At 38.3% G+C, this 20,240-nt stretch overlaps 1 protein-coding gene across 1 annotated transcript; it reads left to right on the top strand.

Moving 5' to 3' along the window:
- Nucleotides 1-1,521: 1,521 nt before the first annotated feature.
- Nucleotides 1,522-19,870, top strand: LOC138147991 (glutathione S-transferase-like). The gene is made up of 6 exons (XM_069070597.1): nucleotides 1,522-1,670; nucleotides 3,176-3,227; nucleotides 9,152-9,284; nucleotides 14,815-14,956; nucleotides 18,222-18,353; nucleotides 19,718-19,870. The coding sequence occupies exons 1-6, from the start codon at nucleotides 1,584-1,586 to the stop codon at nucleotides 19,868-19,870; spliced, it is 699 nt and encodes a 232-aa protein (XP_068926698.1). The 5' UTR covers nucleotides 1,522-1,583.
- Nucleotides 19,871-20,240: the final 370 nt, after the last annotated feature.

Raw genomic sequence — 20,240 nt, 5'->3', positions numbered from 1 at the left:
ATGGCAAACCATTACTATAGTATTTCTGCCTAGAAAATCCAAAATGGGGTCATGAAGAATCAGACACAGCTGAAAAGACTCAATGAGAACAACCAAGGTCACAGGCTTGGCTGCAATGGCTGGAATGCAGGAAGGAGGTTGCTAGCTCTGTCCTGGCATCACATAAAATTCCTTAAGGTTATTAAAGTTTTGATATAATTTAAAGTAACCCTGACACTATCTGCAAATTTATTTTTTATTTCCACAAATATTTATTGCTTCTCTTGTGTACAAAGTACTTTGCTTCATGTTGGGATATAAGGGGAAAATGAAAATAATCTGTTTTACAATAAATTCTACTATGAGAACATTTGACATTTATCTGCAAAATTCTTGATAGGAGCTAAAAGGAATTTTTTTCCCCACCCAAAATATCAAGGAGGCTTGGAGAAATCCTTTGAAGGAGGATGTTGAATATTGTTAAGCTGAAAGAGCTAAAAACACCATTAACTACAGGCAAGTTGACTGGACAGTCTCACAAAAGAGTGCTAACACTTCTTTTGAAGGAGCCCCAACCCCAGCCCCAGATGAAAACTCCAGCAACTTGAGAAACAGGATAGAACATCAGCAGGGCATACACAACTCTCTGGGAAGGGAACCATTAACGCTATTCCACCTGAGCCATAACCCTGGGGATCTCGTGAGTCCTAACGGTAATATTCCCATTCTCATTGGCAGCATGAGTAACCATGGTAAATTATATTTCTTTATGTCTTGGCTTATTTCCCTTGTGAATCTTTATGGCAAGGAAACATTATGTATTTTATTGGAATGGATTGCTACAGTGTAGAGGAAAAGAGGTGTTATTTATAGATAGACATGTCACTTCAGCCTCGGGAAGACCTGGCTTCTATTCCTGCCTCTGACTGTGTGACTCTAGGAAAATTCCTTAACCTGTTTGTGCCCCAGGCTAAAAAGTCCAGGACAATGGCAGATGTGTTATTGGAAGAGGGAATTTCCTCTCCAGGGAACTCACTACATAAATCAAAGCCCAGGTCTAAATCACTTATATTGCTATTCGTCCTAAATGAAAACTTTTCTATTTCATTTATGGCTCCCGGGTTTTGATAGTGAATTCCACATCTGCTTAGCTAGGATCACCCCCAAACAATACCTAGAGTAAAACACGGAGTTATTTGGGATTCATGATTCTCAGATCTAGATGACCAACTCTGATATAATGATAAAAAAGTATTCACGAGACTTTCCTAACCCAATGAAAGAAACTCCATCTTTTCATTTCAAATATCCTATTTGGATGCCAGATTCTTACTCACCAAAGTCCCAAGCATTTCAATCAGTTAAATAGATCCATGCCTAGTTGCCTTCAGCTTGTCTTTGGGGGGAAATGGGAGGTCTGATGCCCTTCACATGATTCTCCTCCCTCTTCTCCCCTCCCCAATCTGCCTTCCAGATCATTGGTCCTGAGAGTTTGGACTTTACTCACCAGTGGAGTCAAGATTACAAAAAGGGCTTTGTACATCTACGTCCTGGTCAGATTGTTTGCTCTCTCTTGTTTTGCCGAAAACCAGGACTTGAACATCATGGCTGCGAAGCCCAAACTTTATTACTTTGATGAAAGAGGCAGAATGGAATCGGTGCGCTGGCTGCTGGCAGCTGCTGGTGTGGAGGTAGAGGTTTCATTTCTTAGATTTATTCTTATTTTTTTAGACGGAGTGAATATTTACTAGTGGAGAAGTCACATAGAGCTCACTGAGTGACTCCCTCCCAAAAGGGGTCTAATCATTGTGGTCACCATCTTTTTTTTTTCTTTAGTAGTAAACTGAGTCTCAGGAGCAAGTCGAAAGTCCCATTTATCTTAATAATTAAGTTCTCCTGAAAGTGGGAACAGAGCATAGTAGAAAGATCACTGGACGTGGATTCAGCAGATGTGGGTGATAGCACCCGCTAGCTATATCCCTTTAGGCCAACCTCCTTGCATCTCTGAGACTCGCTTTCACCATTTGAAAAATAGAGGAGTTGGATTACATTCTCTCTGAGATCCTTTCTAGCTTTAACTGTCTGTGATTCTGCGATCTTTGCTTCTACTGTTACTGAAAATTATCAAGGAACACATAATTAGTTTCTAAAGAGATTTAAACAATCTTCAGTTTTGTGGATTTATTTTAAAAAATTGAGTGAGGATTGGGGAAGGTTCTGATTCTTTATATACAAGGTCTTCCTAAAGTCTGCAAAATTTCTAAACTTTTAAGCATTGGTAATTTAAATTCATATGCTAGAAAACGTGTGCAGTAGTCTTTCAGGTGGTAATGAATGATTTTTCTGCTTCCTCTCTTATACTGGTAATCATTTCTCCTCCATGGGGTTCAGTTTCCTCTACTTCCAGATGAAGAGATTACAGGGGATAAACTCCAGTGTCCCTTCCAGCTCTGCCTGCCCCCTAGGATCTGAGAGCTGTCAGTTCTGCTAACCATAGGACCTTGTTCTGTCACAGGATTGAAAATACAGCTACTTTGTGGACAGATGTATAATGTGGTTACTGTAAACTTGAATAAACTTTTTAAATTTGAAAAGTTCCTTTTTTTGTACTAACAACCTAGGGTAAGCACAAAGCTCTGCAGAGGTTTCAAGAGGACCCTGGGTAGACATACATATTAGGTTAGTATGTAATGGGTGTATTATTGTTATTTTAAAAGAATTAAAATTTTAAAAATATTTTACCATGATGATATATTAAAATTTAGCTGTTTTAATGTCTATGTTGGAAATATCAATAGATAAAATCCTAATAAACAAAAGCTCTTTGGGTGGGTCCCCAAAAATATTGTATTACGAGTGTAAAGGGGGATTCTGAGAATAAAAAGTTGGAGAAGTGTTGGATGAGAGCATTATAGAATCATAGATGTAGAGCTGGAAGGAACCTTGGAGGTCATTTAGTCCTAGGTCTTCATTTTTGTAGAAGAGGAAACTGAAGCCCAGAGAGGTTAAATGACTTGCCCAGGGTCACACAGCTAGAAAATACATATCTAAGAGAGTATTTGAATTCAGCTCTTTGTGACTCCTAATCTTGTGCTCTCCCCATGATATCACTTAGTTGTCTTAGGTGATCTCTAAGGTCCCTCCCAGTGTTCACATTTTATGATTCCATTGCTCTGATGTGTCCTTTTCCTTCTAGTATGAAGAAGTGCTTTTCAAAACAGCTGAAGAATTTGAGAATTTTGTCAAGGGTGAGTTCAAAGCCTTGCTGTTGGATTGTACTACTCCATGAAGATCAGATTAGCTACCATTGCCTTGCCTGAAAAGATACACAGAAAATTTCTTGGATTACTCCTAGTCCTAAAATTCTCTGATTCTACAGTTGTGAAAAAGTATGTTATAAATCATAGCACAGATGGGGAATTACATGGAACAGTGCATAAGTGTACACTCTGTACCTCAGAGATAGGGTTTGAATTTCAAAACAAACACATGAGGGAAGAAAGTAAAGTTTTTTTTTTTTTTCCTCCTGAAACAAAGGGCCCTTGCCTTCCATAGAGGAATGTGGTGGAAGTAAAGAGTGATGGGATTTAAGACTGGAAAGGTTAGGTTGGAGTTGGGTCATGTGGGATGATGATAAGTACCTGTCCCCTAGAACTGTAAGGATTAAATGAGATATTTTAAAAAGAACACTTAACATAGTACCTGGCTCATAGTAGAATAATAGTAAGATAAGTAGAAATAGATGCTTATTTCCTTATTTTTTTTTTCCAAAAGTGGGCCCCTCATTCCTTCACCCCTGGAGAAAGTAAAACTTTTTCCTCTGAAGCAGAATCCTAGCTCCCTATAAACTGTCTTTACCTAAGGCAGCTTGTTGGTGCCTGCTGAACCTGGAGTCAGGAAGACCAGAGTTCGAATCTTTCCTAAAACCCTTGCTGTGTGACCTTTGTGTTCTGTGATCCTGAGCAAGTCATAAAAATTTCAGTCTTGATTTTCTCATTACTAAAATGGTTTAGGGTTGTTGTGAGGATCAAACATGATTATATATATATATATATATATATATATATATATATATACATATATATATATATGATGCAAAGTTCTTTGCAAACTTAAAATATAAAAATGATGGTAATTATTAACTGTGGGAATGCAGGAATCAGGAAATAGGAATATCGTGACATTGAGTAAGGAGAATGAGAGTCTGGCAAACTTGACCTGGCTCAAGAAAGTAATTGGAGAATATGGTAGCCATAGACCTTATAATGAAGCAAGTAAAAATGTAAGGCTTATACAAAGTTCTTTATAATAACATGTGCACTACCTGTAGTATTGTTCCCATTTTATAGATGAGAAAACTAAGACTCAGAGAGGGTAAATGATTTTTCCAGCGCAACCCACCTAGTAAGTGGTCGAACCTGGATCCAAACCCAGGTTACCTGATTTTAAATCTAATTTAAATTCCCACCATACTATACTATACTACTGTGACTTAAAGAGTGTCACAAAGTTCTTGTGTATTCTAGTCTCTGTTGTAGAGTAGCTCTCATACCTGAAATTCTTTGAGGACAAATTTTAATCTGTTCAGGCATATTCTTATAAACACAAGCATCCTTTGAAGTAGCAGTTTATGTATTAATTTGCCATCACCTTTATATGAATTAACTTTCATTCATTAAATAAGCATTTATTAAATGACTAGTATTTGGGGAGCTCTGAGCTAAGTAGCTCAGGAAAATACAAGGATAAACAAAACTGGTGTCCTGCCCTCAAGAATTTTACAATCTAGTTGAGATGACTATCTCTAAGGTCCATTATAGCTCTCAACCTAGGATTCTACAATCCTAATTTTTACCCCCAAATTATACATACATAAACCTTAGAACATGATTGGTACATAAGAATAGTAGGAAGTACTGTGAAATCAGAGGATCAGAGAAGATTGCATTGGAGGAAATAGTGTTTGAGTTGGATTCCCCAGGATAGGGAGGATACCAATAGGTGATAATAGCAAAGGCATTCTAGGAGTAAGGGATAGAAATTTGTGTGTGGGATTTGGCAAGTAATCATGAATAGCTAATTATTATTTTTAATAATGGTTAATTATTAGCTAATCATGACTAACATAAAGAAAAGGTGTCAAATTCCTGGCAAGCTGCTCTTAAGTGAAGCAAAAACCAGATTAGAATGTAATTGGGAAACATTTATGAAAATAAATAAAATACAACACAGATAAGGTTAATCTGTGATTTTCTAAGTCAATATGAAACCCACAGGGATCTGTTTTTATTTGATTTTTACTTTGTTAGGTGTCACAGTGGATAGAGTGCCAGGCCTGGAGTCAGGTAGATGCCTCTTCCCAAGTGCAAATCTGACCTCAGACATTTACTAGCTGTGTGACCTTGGGTGAGTCACAGGGTCAACCTTGTTTGCTTCAATAAACTCATCAGTAAAATGAGCTGGAAAAGGAAACTGCAAACCTCTCCAGTATCTTTACCAAGAAAACCACAAAAGGGAGCACAAAGAATTGGATATGACTGAAAAATGACTAAATAACAACAAATATGAAATGAGGTTGAAAAAGTCTGTTGAATCTGGACTGGGGGTGGGGAAGGATGTTCTTTGGACTTTATTCAGGAGATGGATAATAGGAACCAATCAAAATCTTTTTTGAGCAAGGATGGATAACACAAAGAGACCTCTGTGTCAGAAAGATTAATCTCGTGGTATGTTGGATGGAATGATCAGCAGGTACCTGTTGGGAGGTAATTGCAAAAGAAGCATAGGCTGATAGAAATAGAGAAAGAAGGTTCCTGGGGTCATCTGGCTAGCCCTGCCATTTTATAGATGAGGAAAATGAGATTCAGGAAAGTTAACTGAATTGACCAGGGTCACATAGGCACAAGTAGCAAAGCCAGGTTTCTGGTAGAAACTAAGTCCTCTGGTTTAAAATCCAGTAGCCTTTGAACCATACTTCAGTGTCTCTTCTTATAGGTGAAAAGTAATGAAGACCTGAATATGGAGCATTGAGGTAATGGGGTAATGAGGAAGTGGGAATGGTTAGGCTGGGACAGAATTGAGAACACTTGATGTTTGATTGGACATGTGAGACAAAGCAAGGGAGAAGTTAGGAGTGGTCCTGGAGTTGTGAGCAGGAGTCCCTGAAAATGATAATGTCATTGGCAAGAACAAAGAAGGCAGGAAGAAGGTCAGACCAGTGATGGTGTTTTGGGAGGAGTGTGGAGGGTTCAGGAAGTAAAAGATAATGAGTTCAGTTTTAGATACATGGAATTTGAGGTGCTAATGTTACCTCCAAGTAGAGATGTCCAATAGGCAGCTATATAATAGGAAGGGGGAATATGAAACTTGTTAAAGAGGTCAGGATTAGAGATATTCCCAGTGGAACTCTGACTAAGTCTGGGACCCTGGGTCTCATAGGTGAGCCTTATCTTGCCTGGCAACAGACAGTATATCCATTTCCTGCCATTTTTAAACTATGCTGCCTGCACACTTCATCCCCATCACACCAGAATTCACACTCTGACCCTAACAAGCTGAGCTCTGATAGATATATTTGGCCAATGGAACACTTCCAAATCCTACTTCCAGAAGCGTATCTTTCCTGATTTCTATCTACCCTTTATGCATTGTCTTTCCCCTTTGGAACTGTAAGCTTCTACAGGGCAGGGACTGTCTTGCTTATGTTTTTATCCCTAGCACTTAGCATAGTGATTGGCATATAGTTAAGTGCTAAAAAAGATGTTTTTATTCATTCCTTCATGTAAATTTAGGAGTTGCACTTACAGAAGGGCTAGCTGAATTGTGGGAAAGGATAAAAAACACTGAGAGATGATGTAGAGATTCAGAAGAAGAGAACCAAGCACAGAGCCTCAGGGAGTGGATTTTTGCAATAGGAGGCCATTTGGTGACCTTTAAGAGAGCAGTTTTAATAGTTTTATTGGTAGTTTCTGTATCTGTAAGGACAAATGCAAATCACCTTCTCCCTCATTGACCATTCTCACATGAAAACACTGGCACATAACTGGTATGAATGGTCTGCATTGGTATGCACATGGTGTCCTTGGAGAATGGTAAGTAGTCCAGTTTTACCACTGCATGGGACAGATGAAAGTAATAGAGGAATTAAAAATCACTTATTAAGCATTTACTGTGTGCCAAGAACTATTCTAAGATCTGGGGAGATAGGAAAAACCCTAATTTCAAATGAAGACAAGGCCTTATAGTCTAAAGATAGAAGAGTGGTGGTAAGGAAGGGGTATTTTGATTTGGGTGTGATACTGGGGTGGTGAGTGGAGCTTTAGAGCAGTAGATTGATATAACCTTTCTAGCAGCAATGGACTTATTGATGTGATTGTGGTAGCAGCCTTGGAAAGGAGATAGAGGCTACCAAGAGTATGAACCAGGGGCAAAGTAGCTACTGCCAAAGAGACAAGTGGGAAAAGAAAGGAAGCATGGGTGGGGCCGGTGTGATATAGGAGACTCTTGAGGCACTCACCAATCCTACAAAGGGCCCCAGATCTAGAGTTCTGGAGTTGAAAGGGTTGTCTACAAGGCATCTCCTCTGGGCCAGTGAACAAAGGCCTTTGATGTGACTGGAAGTGATGGGATACAAGATTAGGAAGGTTATGGAGGACAAGGAAGAGTTTGAATTTTTTTTAGGCTTATGGTAAATGATAGATTTTTAAAAATGACAATAAAGCTGATACTTTGACAAATGTTAGTAAGAAATCTAATTACAATGAAAGTCTCTGGAGAAATAAATCTGATTTGTTCCTATAGAAGCACAGCATTGCCCTCTTATGGTACCAAAAGGATTAAGTTTTAAATTTGGCAAATAAATTTTAACTTAATGAAAATGATCTATTTCTACGTACCTTACTCATACAACTTAAACAGAAAATAATCAGATTAAATCTTTTATTCATTTATAATAAGTTTCCAGTGAATCAGAGTTATTGGGGAAGTTGGGTTTTATAGAGCCCCCAAATTTACTTCTTAGTCATTGAGTCTACAGGTTTAAACATTAAGTCAGTACAAATACAAAATAAATACAATGTATGTCAGGTATAAATATAAAAATATTAATTTTTTTATAAAAGGGAGAAAATGAAATTGAAAACCTGATTAAAGATTTAATCATCACTACCCAAAGCAGAAATACGATATTCTGTGGTACTAGTTTATCTATGCAAAATCACAAATAAAGCTCCTGCCTTCAGGATAGCTACTTAAAAATTAGAGTTAATAGTGAAAAGGTTTGACCATCTTGTTAAACAATCTGAGGCTTGTCTGCTAACTGCTCAAAAAAACTGAAGAATTTCCAACATATAATTTACTTAGCATTTATCACATTTAAACAGAAGAGCATTAATGTGTTGTGTGCAAAAACTACATTACAAAGAGGGAGTTATAGGAGTTTTTTGTGCAAAGAAGTAACTTGATAATTGTCATAATTGTTTTTTGTTCCAAAAAAACTAGAAAGGACAGATTGGAAAAGACAGAGACTGGTGCTATAGAGAAACATATTGAAACAATCTAGATGGGAGCTGATGAGAAGTGGGGTATGGTAGAGGGAACTGGAGACAGGATGGATCAGTCTATCAACAAGCATTTATTAAGTATATGCTGTGTACCCGCTTCTATCTGAGGCATGTCATAGATGAAAAAAATGAAAGTTTTTCCCTCAGTCAGCTTATGTTCTTTAAAAGAAGTAATACATACAAACATAATTTATATAGCACCGTAAGGACTGCAAAGCTCTTTACAAATTTAATCTTTACAACAATTCTGTTAAATTAGGTGCTATTATGATCCCTATTTTACAAATGAGAAAGCTGATGTGAATAGGTTAAGTAATTTGCTCAGGGCCACATAGCAATGTCTGAGAGAGGAATTGAAATCTGGTCTTCCTAATTGCAAGTCCAGAACACTGGTCACTGTGCCACCTATGTAAGTAAACACAGGGGAAGGGAGTAAATCTGTATTAAACAGGTCTCATAACCTTGTTGGGTCTCAGTTTCCTCCACTGTAAAACGAGAGAATTGAAATAGATGACCTCTAGGGTCCCTTCTGGTTCCAGCAATATGATTCCATGACTGTTCTCCAATGAAGGGGAGTAAGCTACTGACTTGACTTTTCTTTCTGTTTTTAGGTGGAGACCTAATGTATCAACAAGTGCCAATGGTTGAAATGGATGGAATGCACATGGTACAAACCAGAGCCATCCTGAAATATATAGCTGCAAAATACAACTTGTATGGGAAGGACCTGAAGGAGAGAGCATTGTACAGTAACCAATGCATGCTTATAATAGAGCATAGAAGCCATCTTTTACATTTTAGGAAATTTCTTCTTAATAGTTGAGTTGGCCTTTGATTTGTCCTGGACCATATGGCTATTAGAGTTCGAAGGCAAGACTTGAACCCAGGAAATCCTAACTCCAAGGCTTGCTATTTATTCATTATAACCTTTGTCTCACAATGAAATTGTGTTGAACAGTTATCTTCTTTACTGTATAAAAGCAGTAATGCTCTTATCAGCATGTTATTAATACATAAAACTTTCTAATTTCCATTCCTTGTCTGAGAAGCTCTTTGAACTCAGGTTGGTTTTTGTGGTGGGTATTTCTACCAGGTGGGAGCAGCAAAGTAGAGGAAAAAAAGCAAAAGAGGAAAAAAAGTCTCTAACTTCATAGTAGGCAGCTGACTATAAAGTAATGCTATTTAGTATAAAGTAAAAAGATATATTTATATCTTTTGTAGACTACTTATCAATCAATTAATCAGTAAACATTTATTAAGCATCTCCTATATGTCAGGCATGTGCTACCCTCAAGGACACAAAAAGGCAAAAACAGTCTCTGCCCTCAAAGAGCTTATATTCTTTTTTTTTTTTTTTTTTAAAGCAATCGGGGTTAAGTAACTTGCGCAAGGTTACACGGCCAGGTGTTTCTGGGTGGGTGCTAAGTGTCTGAGCCCGGGATTCGATCTCCAGGTCTTCTCAACACTGGAGCCAGTGCTCTTACTTGCTGTGCTACCTGGCCGCCCCAAGAGCTTATATTCTAATGGATTGCTTATGGAACACATTCCCACTAATATTTTTAGGCCCATATGCGTGGACTGGCCAACCCACAGATACCTAGATGACTTTCTCAGGAGAGAAGAAACAATGGCTTTGGATCTCAATAGTAACCCTTTTAATAATAATTTTAAAATAACTTTTTTTGATTTGAAAAAGCACGAGTTCAAAACCAATAAATATCTTCACTACTCATTAACTCAATGAAAGTGAAGATGTTTTAAAAATTAGTGTTTATATTTATTAACTCATCATGGAGAGGCCATGCTGTATAATGGAAAGTGACCCACATTGGATGAATCATCCACAAACATTTATTAAGCACCTACCATATGTTAGGTGCTGTTCTATGCTATGAGGATTCAAAAGCAAAGAATGAAAATATTTTGAAACAATTTTTATTCTCAAGGAGATTTTTATGTTCTGGAGTCAGAAAGAACTCAATTCAAGCCTAGGGTTGGACATACCTGTTTGACCCTGGAAAGGGTATTTAACCTCTCACTTCCCCCTAAAGTGATAGGTGACTTGTCAGTTTTTGTGGTTGAGGGAGAAGCCCATACTGATGAAATTATAGGTGTGGATAAAACACAAAACAAAACAAAACAAAAAAACTCATAGTGGATTGTGCTTTACAGTGGTGATCATGAGATTGTGAGCTCCTTGAAGGCAGGGACTGTTTTTTGTCTCTTTTTTTCCCCAGCATTGAATATAGTCCCTGGCACACAGTAGGTGCTTAATAAATGTGAATTGATTGACTAGTTGTGTATGTTTGTCTATACCAAGTGAAAATGCCCTTTAAAACAGAGGTTGATGTTTTTAAAGTCCCAAATCAAGCTTTTTTCCATTCTAAAGATCCTAGCTGCCAATCTGTACATGGATTATTTTCCATATCTGGCCCTCAACATATATATGATTGGTAAGGGAGTGTTTTTATCCTGGGTTTTGTGACCTGGTTCATTTAAATATTTTGATATTTCAATTTAATTGGTTTCCTTTGTAATCTTATGTATTTTGTTTTGTGCTTTTAAAAATATTATTGTGAGAAAGGATCCATGGGCTTAATTTGACCGCTGATGAGATTCGTGACACGGTAATATCTCTGGATTAGAGGAAAAGCAAACAGTGTTAATATAGTGGACGTAGAGCTGAAAACGACCTCCGAAATCATCCAGTCAAACCCTTCATTTTATAGATGAGGAAGCTGAGGCTCGAAGGGGTCAGTTATCCTATTGAATTTGAATTGCCAGTGATGACTCCTCTTCAAATGAACAGATCTGTTCCAAGAGAGAGGCAAAAATTTTAAACTAATCCCTTTTCTGTAGGTAGGTCTGTTCTTCAAGGTAAGGCAAGTATTCAAAGCTTCTCCTAGAGGTCTTTGGGCAAGTCCCTGGTAGCAAGAATGCTATCATTTTTTTTAAAAAAGCAATCGGGGTTAAGTAACTTGCTCAAGGTTACACGGCCAGTTATTTCTAGGTGTGGTGCTGAGTGTCTGAGCCCGGGATTTGATCTCCAGGTCATCCCAACACTGGAGCTGGTGCTCTTACTCGCTGAGCCACCTGGCCGCCCCTAAGAATGCTATCATTTTGGCCTGACCTATGATTTTATTAGCAGAGGGAAATCTTTTCTTTTTTTGTGTGTGTTTTTGTTTTTTGCTTTTTGGAGGGGGGAAGGCGGGGCAGTTGGGGTTAAGTGACTTGCCCAAGGTCACACAGCCAGTAAGTGTCAAGTGTTTTGAACTCAGGTCCTCCTGACTCTGGGACAGGTCAGTGCTCTACTCACTGTACCACCTAGCTGCCCCATGGAAAATCCTTTCTAACAACAGAAATCAGCAATAACTATGACTTAGAGTCTTAAAGAGTTGTTTTCAGTGACTTGTTTTGAGTCATGCAGTCAGTCTATGTCTTTGATGCAACCTGAACAACAGGGGCTGAGCATGGGTCACCTAATTCCAAGGGTGGCTCCATAATGAGGTGTTCTTAACCTGGAGTCCATGAAATTGCTTTTTTCTTTTTCTTTTTATAACTATACTTCAATATAATTGATTTCCTTTGTAATTCTATGTGCTTTATTTTATGTATTCAAAACATTATTCTGAGAAACAGTTTATAGGCTTAACCAGAGTCCCAAAGTGGCTTACAACACATAAAAGGCTAAGGACCCTTACTTGTTACTTCTCCTTGATGAATTTTAAAGTCTACACTATAATGATGAATTAGTAGCTCACATATAACATTTTCATTGGCATGTATGAAAAACATTTTATACTTTTAAAAGTATGTTAGCAGACAAGATTAAGTAAGGAGCATACTAAGTGGCTTTTGAGGTCCCTTTAGTTCTAAATCTATAATCCTATATTTTTAGAGCATTGGTATGATGATATGTTAAAAAAGAATAAAAAAAACTTTTGTACAGTGACCAACAAGATCCCAAATCAGACATTTTCTCTGGTTCCCACTAACTCTCAAACCCCATCTCTAAAGAGTAACTATGTGCCAAAGGTAGAGTAATATAGTTGAATCTACAGGAAAATAAAGTGAGATGACCGACAAAGTAATGACCTTGTGAATGAACACAGGGCAACACTAATCCTTAATACATTCATTAAGCACTCCTCTATGAGCAATAAACCATCATGCTCCAGAGGGCATACAAAGCAATCCATGGGCTTGTGCCTTGGACCTGCTCAAGGACTCTCCTGATACAGATACTCTGAGCACACATCTCACATCCAGCTGCAACTGAAACAAGCAGTAGGCTTTGTTTCTGCCTAGCTATGTGAAGGAGAAGTGGGTTGGGGAAGGGGCAGCTAGGTGGCGCAGTGAGTGAGAGTGCTGACCTCGGAGTTGGGAGGACCCAGGATCGGTTCCAGCCTCAGATACTTAACACCCACACACACAAAAAAAAACTGGCTGTGTAACCTTGAGCAAGTTACTTAACCCCAATTGCTTAAAAAAAAAAAAAAAGGAGTGGGTTGGGGAAGGCAATCTGGCTTCCTTCTGCCTGGGGCAGTCCCTAAGGAAGCTCAAGACTACAGAGACTGTGCAGAGTACCCACTCCACATCCCCTAAAACCCCAAAAGTGGTAGAAGCTGATGCATTCCAGAGAGGAGAAAGAACCATGGAAGGAACTTGGTCAAAGTCCCAAGGTTTTTGCTTGCACCAGGTCTAAAGGGATGGGGGGTTGAAATACAGCTGAGACAGTTCTGTCCAACCCAGAAGTTACTTATGCTTGGGACCCAGACCATAGCTTGGGAAAAGTATAAGCTTCAACAGGAGAAAAGATTGAGGCAGATTTGCAGTAAAGCCCTGGGAATATACCTACCAACAAAGGGAGAGTTTTAAGAAGTGAGTAATAGATATTAAAGGGAAAAAAGGCTAAAACCACTTATAATTTCAAGGAGATGACAATTTAAAACCTGGAAGCACAAGCTGATAAATCAACAAAGAAGACATGCAAATTAGAAGAAAGGATGAGTACTAAAGTCTCCAAAAGATGACCAAGTTTTACAAATTTTACAAGATGAAGGAAATTGGATGCTACTCAGAAGTCTCCAGGGGTTACCTAACTCTAGATAAAATACAAATTTTCTGTTTTCTATTCCTAGCCATTCAAAGTTGCTCCCGGCTCCTGGCTATGTTTTTCTAGGTTTCTGATATATATGACTAGAGTGAATTAGAACCATTGTTCTAAGTGACAAAGTTGGTAGTATGGCAAGGACAACCTTAAACCTCTTCCCTTATAAGAAATGTCCCCTACTTTCAAGGCCACTTCATTATTGTCACTCAATTGAGTCAATTTTATCTTTTCTTTGCCTAGTTGAAACTTTCCTGGCTCATTTCAATACTGCATATTTATTGGACATTAATTATATTTTCTACATTTATTAAGTGCTAAGTTTACATCTTTTTAGCTCTATATATATGAACATTCCTGAAAAATAAGCATTCTTTTCAGGAAAAAACCCCAACAACTTAGATTTTAGGTAGTGAGCCCCTGAGCCCCTGCCTTTTAGGGAGGAATAAAGAGAAGTGTGAAATTACAGATGAAGGATCAGAGATTTAGAGCAGGAAGAGACCTTAGGAATCTTCTAGTCCAAAGCCTTCCTTTTACAGACGAGGAAACTGAGGCACAGAAAGTTTAAGTGACTCACCCAAGATCATACAGATAGAAGTGTATGTATAGGATGTATGTTAGACCTGGAGTCAGGGTGACTAAGTGGCACAGTGGATAGAGTGCTGGCCCTGGAGTCAAGAAGACTCATCTTCCTGAGTTCAAATCTGATCTCAGACACTTACTAGCTGTGACCTTGGATAAGTCACTTAATCCTGTTTGCCTCTTCTTCATCTGTAAAATAAGCTGGAGAAGGAAATGGCAAACACGCTCCAGTATCTCTGCCAAGAAAGCCCCAAATGCAGTCACAAAGAGTCAGGCATGACTGAAATGACTCAACAACATTATGATAACAGGGAGACCAGGTTCAAACCTTGTCCCTGACAGTTACTAGCTGTGTGAACCTCGGGCAAGTCAATGTCTGAACCTCAGTTTTCTCATCTCTAAAATGGGGATAATACTACCTGTAGCACCTAGCTTATGGCATTGAGAGGGTCAATGAAATTTATGTAGGTAAAGCATTTTATAAATTTTAAAGCCTTTTCTCTCTGTCAGTTATTATTAAATGCCTCTTCAGCCATGTCCCCTAGTAATCATGTTTTTATTTATGCCATTTTTCTTTTCTAGTATTGACATGTATGTGGAAGGGATGAGGGATCTGAATGACATGATTATGTTCTTCCCGTTTTCTTTACCTGAAGAAAAACAAAAGAATTTCAACTACATCATGGAGAGAGCCACTGAAAGATTCTTCCCAGTGTATGAGAAGGTATGGAACAATGAGGCTGTGGGTGATCTGCCTGTATAGTCCGTGAGATTACAAGCAACTTCTCTACTCCATTCTGAGCAAATACAGGACAATGCAGAAGCACTGGAGGCCCCGTGGTACAGAAGGAAGACCACTGGCTCTGCAGACAGAGAATCTGGGTTCAGATCCTTTCTCTGACACTTATTATTTGTGGGAATGTGGGCTCATAACTTACTAACCCTGGACTTCAATTTCCTTACCAGCTCTATGACCCTGGGCAAGTCACTTGTCCTGCCTGAGCCTGAGTTTCTTCATCTGTAAAATAAAGAAGCTTGACTTAATAACCCCTAAGGTCACCTCTAGCTCATAATCTATGATCTATAAATTCATAAAGAGCTGGAATTAGGGAAAAATAAGATATGCAGGCACCCAGAACTCAACATTAGGAGCTTCAACAAAGGGCACTTGATATTCATTTTTAACATTGAATCATTATATGGCTAGTCCTGGCACTGATCTTGAGTTCTTATGCACCTTTTTTAGACTGGTAAATGAGAGAAGGGCTGATGGCAAAGCTCCATGAGTTCTTTCCAAAAAATGAAATTTTTTGTGAACCTCTACACAAAGTTGTTACAACTAATCTTTTTGGGACAAAGACTTCCTAAATCACACACATACACATACACACACACATACATACATTAATTACATCAGAAGACCCAAAAGTGTTAGCCTATCCACAAGAATTTATTAAAGAGTCAACTGCATATCAGGGACTGTGTCCCCAAGGACACAAAGGCAAAATCAAATAGACCCTGCCTTCAAGGAGCCTACATTCTTATACCTGAAAGTGTTTGTGTATGTATATGTATGTATGTATATATGGGTATATGTATACATACACATAGAGGTATAATGTAATTTGTGGGAAAAAATATTACTAAATGGTGGGCAGTGGTAAGGAAAGTTATGATGTAGAAGCTGATTCTTGAAATGAGCTTTGAAGGGAACTGGGGACTCTATGAAGGTTTAGGTAAAGAGCAAGTGCTTTCTAGGCATGGGGGCCAAACCATGCAATCATATGTAGTCAGGTCATGGGATACCTTGTGTGAGGAACAGGAAGAAGGCCAGTTTGTTTAGAGTTTAGACTGTGTGAATGGGAGTAATATAAAATGAAGGCTGAAAAAGTAGGTTTGAACTCAGGTCCTCCTGACTCCAGGACGGGTGCTCTATTCACTGCACCACCTAACTTACAACTCTTGAAGGCAGATTTGTCAATACAACGTGAGAATGTGGTCAACAGATGATCCCAATGAGCTCTGAATATGGGCAAAGGACAATGACAAAAAAAAGGGGGTCAGATTCTGCTGTGACCTGGGTCTATGGTATGTCATGTGTTTCATTCATTGCCATAGCTAGAAGGGACCTTAGCTTGTCCTTGGGATTTGTAATTTTTATTTTCCAAGTTTTGTGATTTTCCTTAAGCTTAAGGATATTTCCTTTTTGTTGCTATATCTCCCTTTTCCCTCCTTCCCTTCCCAACCCTCCATCCCCTATTCTAGGATTTGTTGGGGTTTTTCCCTCCACTGAGATTGCCTTTTATGGCTAACTTAGTGTCTCCTGTAGGGTTCCAAATATATTGTGCAATCTGACTGCCTGTGGGTTATTGCCTACAAAGGCATTAACTGCTGTTAAATAATGTTGCCTAATGTCACTGATGACACAGTTGTTGGATTGGATGTGGCCCTCAATTCATTGCTCTTGCTGGCGCTTTTGATTTTTATTGCTTCTGTGTGTTTGTCTGTGCTTCTTGGTTACTATTACCCCCACAAGACGACATGTTTTTTGTTTGCATTTGCACTATTGTTTTGTTAAACACATTTTAAAATAGAGCCAAATGGAAGTCAAGACTTTGGGCATTTGGTGTGCAGTGATGCCATAAGAAACTCACTGAAACTTTTTAATTCTAGTAATAATAATAGCTAACATTTATATGACACTGATTACGTGCTGGGCACTGTGCTAAGGACTTCGAAGTTATCTTATTTGATCCTCCCAACAACCCTGCTTAGATAGTCTGAAAATATAATGGGCAGAAGTTTGTTGAGTGGACAGACTGAAATATATGGTCAAGCTGGAAAAAGATATTAGACCTTCCCCCACAGCAGGGGTGCCCCAGACCTAAGAGTCTTTTCAGGAAAGCTAGTAAGTACCACAATGAAGAAAGGAATTCAAGTTCCCAAATCCTTTTTTTTAAAAAAATTTTTTTGTACTATAGTTTCTCTCTCCCTCTCTCATTTAGAGTTATCCATAGTGAAGGATAAGGTTCTACTGGTTGAAAAGGAATTATTCTGCTTACAAGAGTGTATGTACCTGGCCATACTTTTAAAATTTTAAACAACCTTCAACAAACATAAAAATGTGGATATACAAAGAAAGATTACATAAGAAACTGTAAGCATTTATAAGGTACCTCATACCTAGACTGCAATAGCCCCTTGGTTGGTCTACCTGCCTCCGTTCCAGTTCATCTTACATTTAACTGTAAAAATAATCTTCCCTAAGTGTTAGTCTAACTGTATCTCTCTCCTATTTTAAAAACTCCAGTATCTCCTTATTACTTCCAGGATCAAATATAAAATCCTCTCCAAACCTTACCCATTCCTACCTTTCCCATCTTACATTTTGCTTCTCTCCCACTTCCACCCCCAATCACTCTGAGATTCAGCAACACTGGCTTCCTTGCTCTTCTGAAGAGGAGACTCACCATCTCCTGACTCCTGGCAATTTTCACTGGCCACTTCCCATGCCTGAAACTGTCTCCGCCCTCACCACTACCTCCTGGCTTCCTCCAAGGCAGGCAAGAGCAATGAATTGAGGGCCTTATTCAATTCAACACCTGTGTCATCAATAAAATCCCTTTTTCAAACAGCTTTTTCCAGTTCTCCTTAGTTTTAGTGTCTTCCTTCTGAGACAACTCCGAAAGTATCCCGTTTACTGCTTGTTTGTATGTAGTTGTTTACATGTCGTGTCCTCCATTACATCAACATCCATGAGAGGGGCCTTTTTTTGCCTTTTATTTTATGCTCACCACATAACACAAACCCCAATACACAGAAGGTGTTTAATAAATGCTTATCTTTATATAACTAAGAAAGTACAAATAAAATAGCCATCTCCTCTATGTTTTCTTCTGTATATTTTGTCTCTTTCCATTATAATACAAGTAATGTACCCTATATTCCCATACATTCTTTCCTTTCACCCCTTATCACTGATCCTACAGGCATTAAAAGACCATGGGAAAAATTATCTCATTAGCAACCAGTTGAGCTGGGCAGATATACAGCTGTTTGAAGTTATCCTAATGGTTGAAGAACTCAAGTCTGGCATTCTCTCTGCATTCCCTAAGCTTCAGGTAACTCCACCAAAGGTGGTCACTATTTATCTTGTACATACTCATTGCTTTACATACTGCCTTGTCCTTTACATGTAAGATCCTTGAGGGGAGAAATGGTGTTTATTTGTTTTTTTCTTTTTATCTCCAGAGTTTAGTGTAGTGCCTAGAACACTGTGAATGATTAATGCATGTTTGCTAAGTACTTGGTTCAAAACATATGAGATTTCCCTTGTGTGGATCTTTTCTCTACTGACCCTAACTCTACATATCTCCCAAAGCCTCCTTCATAGATGGTCTTCATGAGGTGCTGTGGCCCAAAGCAGTCATCAACTATTGAGCACCCTTCTGTTGATGAGTCTCAATGAATTTACCTGAATGTATTTTCACATGGTGGGCAAACAGCTCAGGGCCAGGCCCAAAGCACAAAATCCTTTCAGCTTGGTGGGTCCACCTAAAACTTTGATTTTACTAGTATAGATTTTGAGAATTGCTGGTCTCCTCTGCACCACTTTGAGTAAACAGAGGAGGATTTTAATGCAAGACATACTCGAACAGGCCCTAAATCTGATAAATTCTTCAATCTATTTATTGATAAATCAATAGTATATATTATACACAAAATACTGTGCTAGTCTCTGAGAGTAGAGGGAAATATAAAAATGAATCTTTGTCTTCCCTGGGCTTACAATCAAATTTTGTAAAATCTATCAAATTTTGCTAAAGCTTTCCTTTTTGTTTTCCTATGTAACTGTTTTTATTGTGGGCAGGGATGGTCTGAGGCCATCATTCACCGGTGTAGGGAAATCCTGTTGGGCAAACTCAACCCCTCAATGAAAATGAACACCAACACTGTAGCTTAAAGTCATAGAAGAGTGTCTGGGAGTGATAAGAGGTTAGGTGACTTGCTCTGAGTCACAGAGCCAGTATGTGTTAGAGGCAGGACATGAACCTATGTCTTGAGTATGGAGGCTGACTGGTGCTCCATCCACTACCTCAAGTTGTTGGCTTTTAACAAGTGTATACAAAAAAATTAACAGAAAAAGCCTAGTTGCAATATACATTTTGAAAATAGAAGGCTGTTCTTTCATATATTATATAATTTAAAATATAAATTAAATACTTTAAATTTAAAAAATTTTTAAAAATTAAAATAATTTAAAAATTTTTATTATAATAAAAAAAATTTAAAATTTGTAGAGCAGGGAGTTCCTGAGGACTTTCAAAGATCACTCTGCCCATAGGGTGAAATGCTTGACAAAGTATTCCCCCAGGATGAAATAGTTTCCAAAGTGTCTTGGAAAGAGCAGCTCTGGGGACTTCCTCCAATGTGCAAGGCTAATTGCTTCATTTATACGTGATGCCATTTTTTTTTCTCATTTTAGGAGTTCAAAGCTAGAGTCAGCAAGCTCCCCAGGATTCAGAAATTCCTTCAGCCCGGCAGTCCAAGAAAACCGCTATTAAATGATGCAAGTTTTGAAGTTTTAAAGAAGAAATTGAAGATTGATAAAAACATTTTTCTTAAACACATGAGCTGAATACTTACAAATAAAGAATTCTAAAGAGCACAGTTAATATTTCCGTTTCCATCTATAGTCATGCCTACAGAAATATTAGGATGTGCTCCAGTGAGATTCCTAGCTTCAATGACTAGCAAACATGATTCCTCCCTATAGAGCTTATTGTAAATCAGAAAACCTAATTTTTACACTGCTTATTATAAAATTTGATTTAATTAGAACCTCACCTTACTCAGGGTTGTAGAATCACAGATTATTTTCTCATTTTTATTTCAAACTTAATAAACAGCTAAATTTAGAGCCAGAAGAGAACTTAGAGGTTGTTTAATGCAGTTCCACTCTCCCAGCCCCCACCTCCTCCCCAGTGCTTTTTACTGGAAAAGGAATT

This window comes from Petaurus breviceps, unplaced genomic scaffold, assembly GCF_028583685.1.
Source record: "Petaurus breviceps papuanus isolate PSGF00001 unplaced genomic scaffold, PetGlider_PUasm1.0 90822, whole genome shotgun sequence".
Taxonomy (NCBI): domain Eukaryota; kingdom Metazoa; phylum Chordata; class Mammalia; order Diprotodontia; family Petauridae; genus Petaurus; species Petaurus breviceps.
The sequence above is the reverse complement of the archived record's forward strand: the minus strand, read 5'-3'. Positions and strand labels throughout refer to the sequence as shown.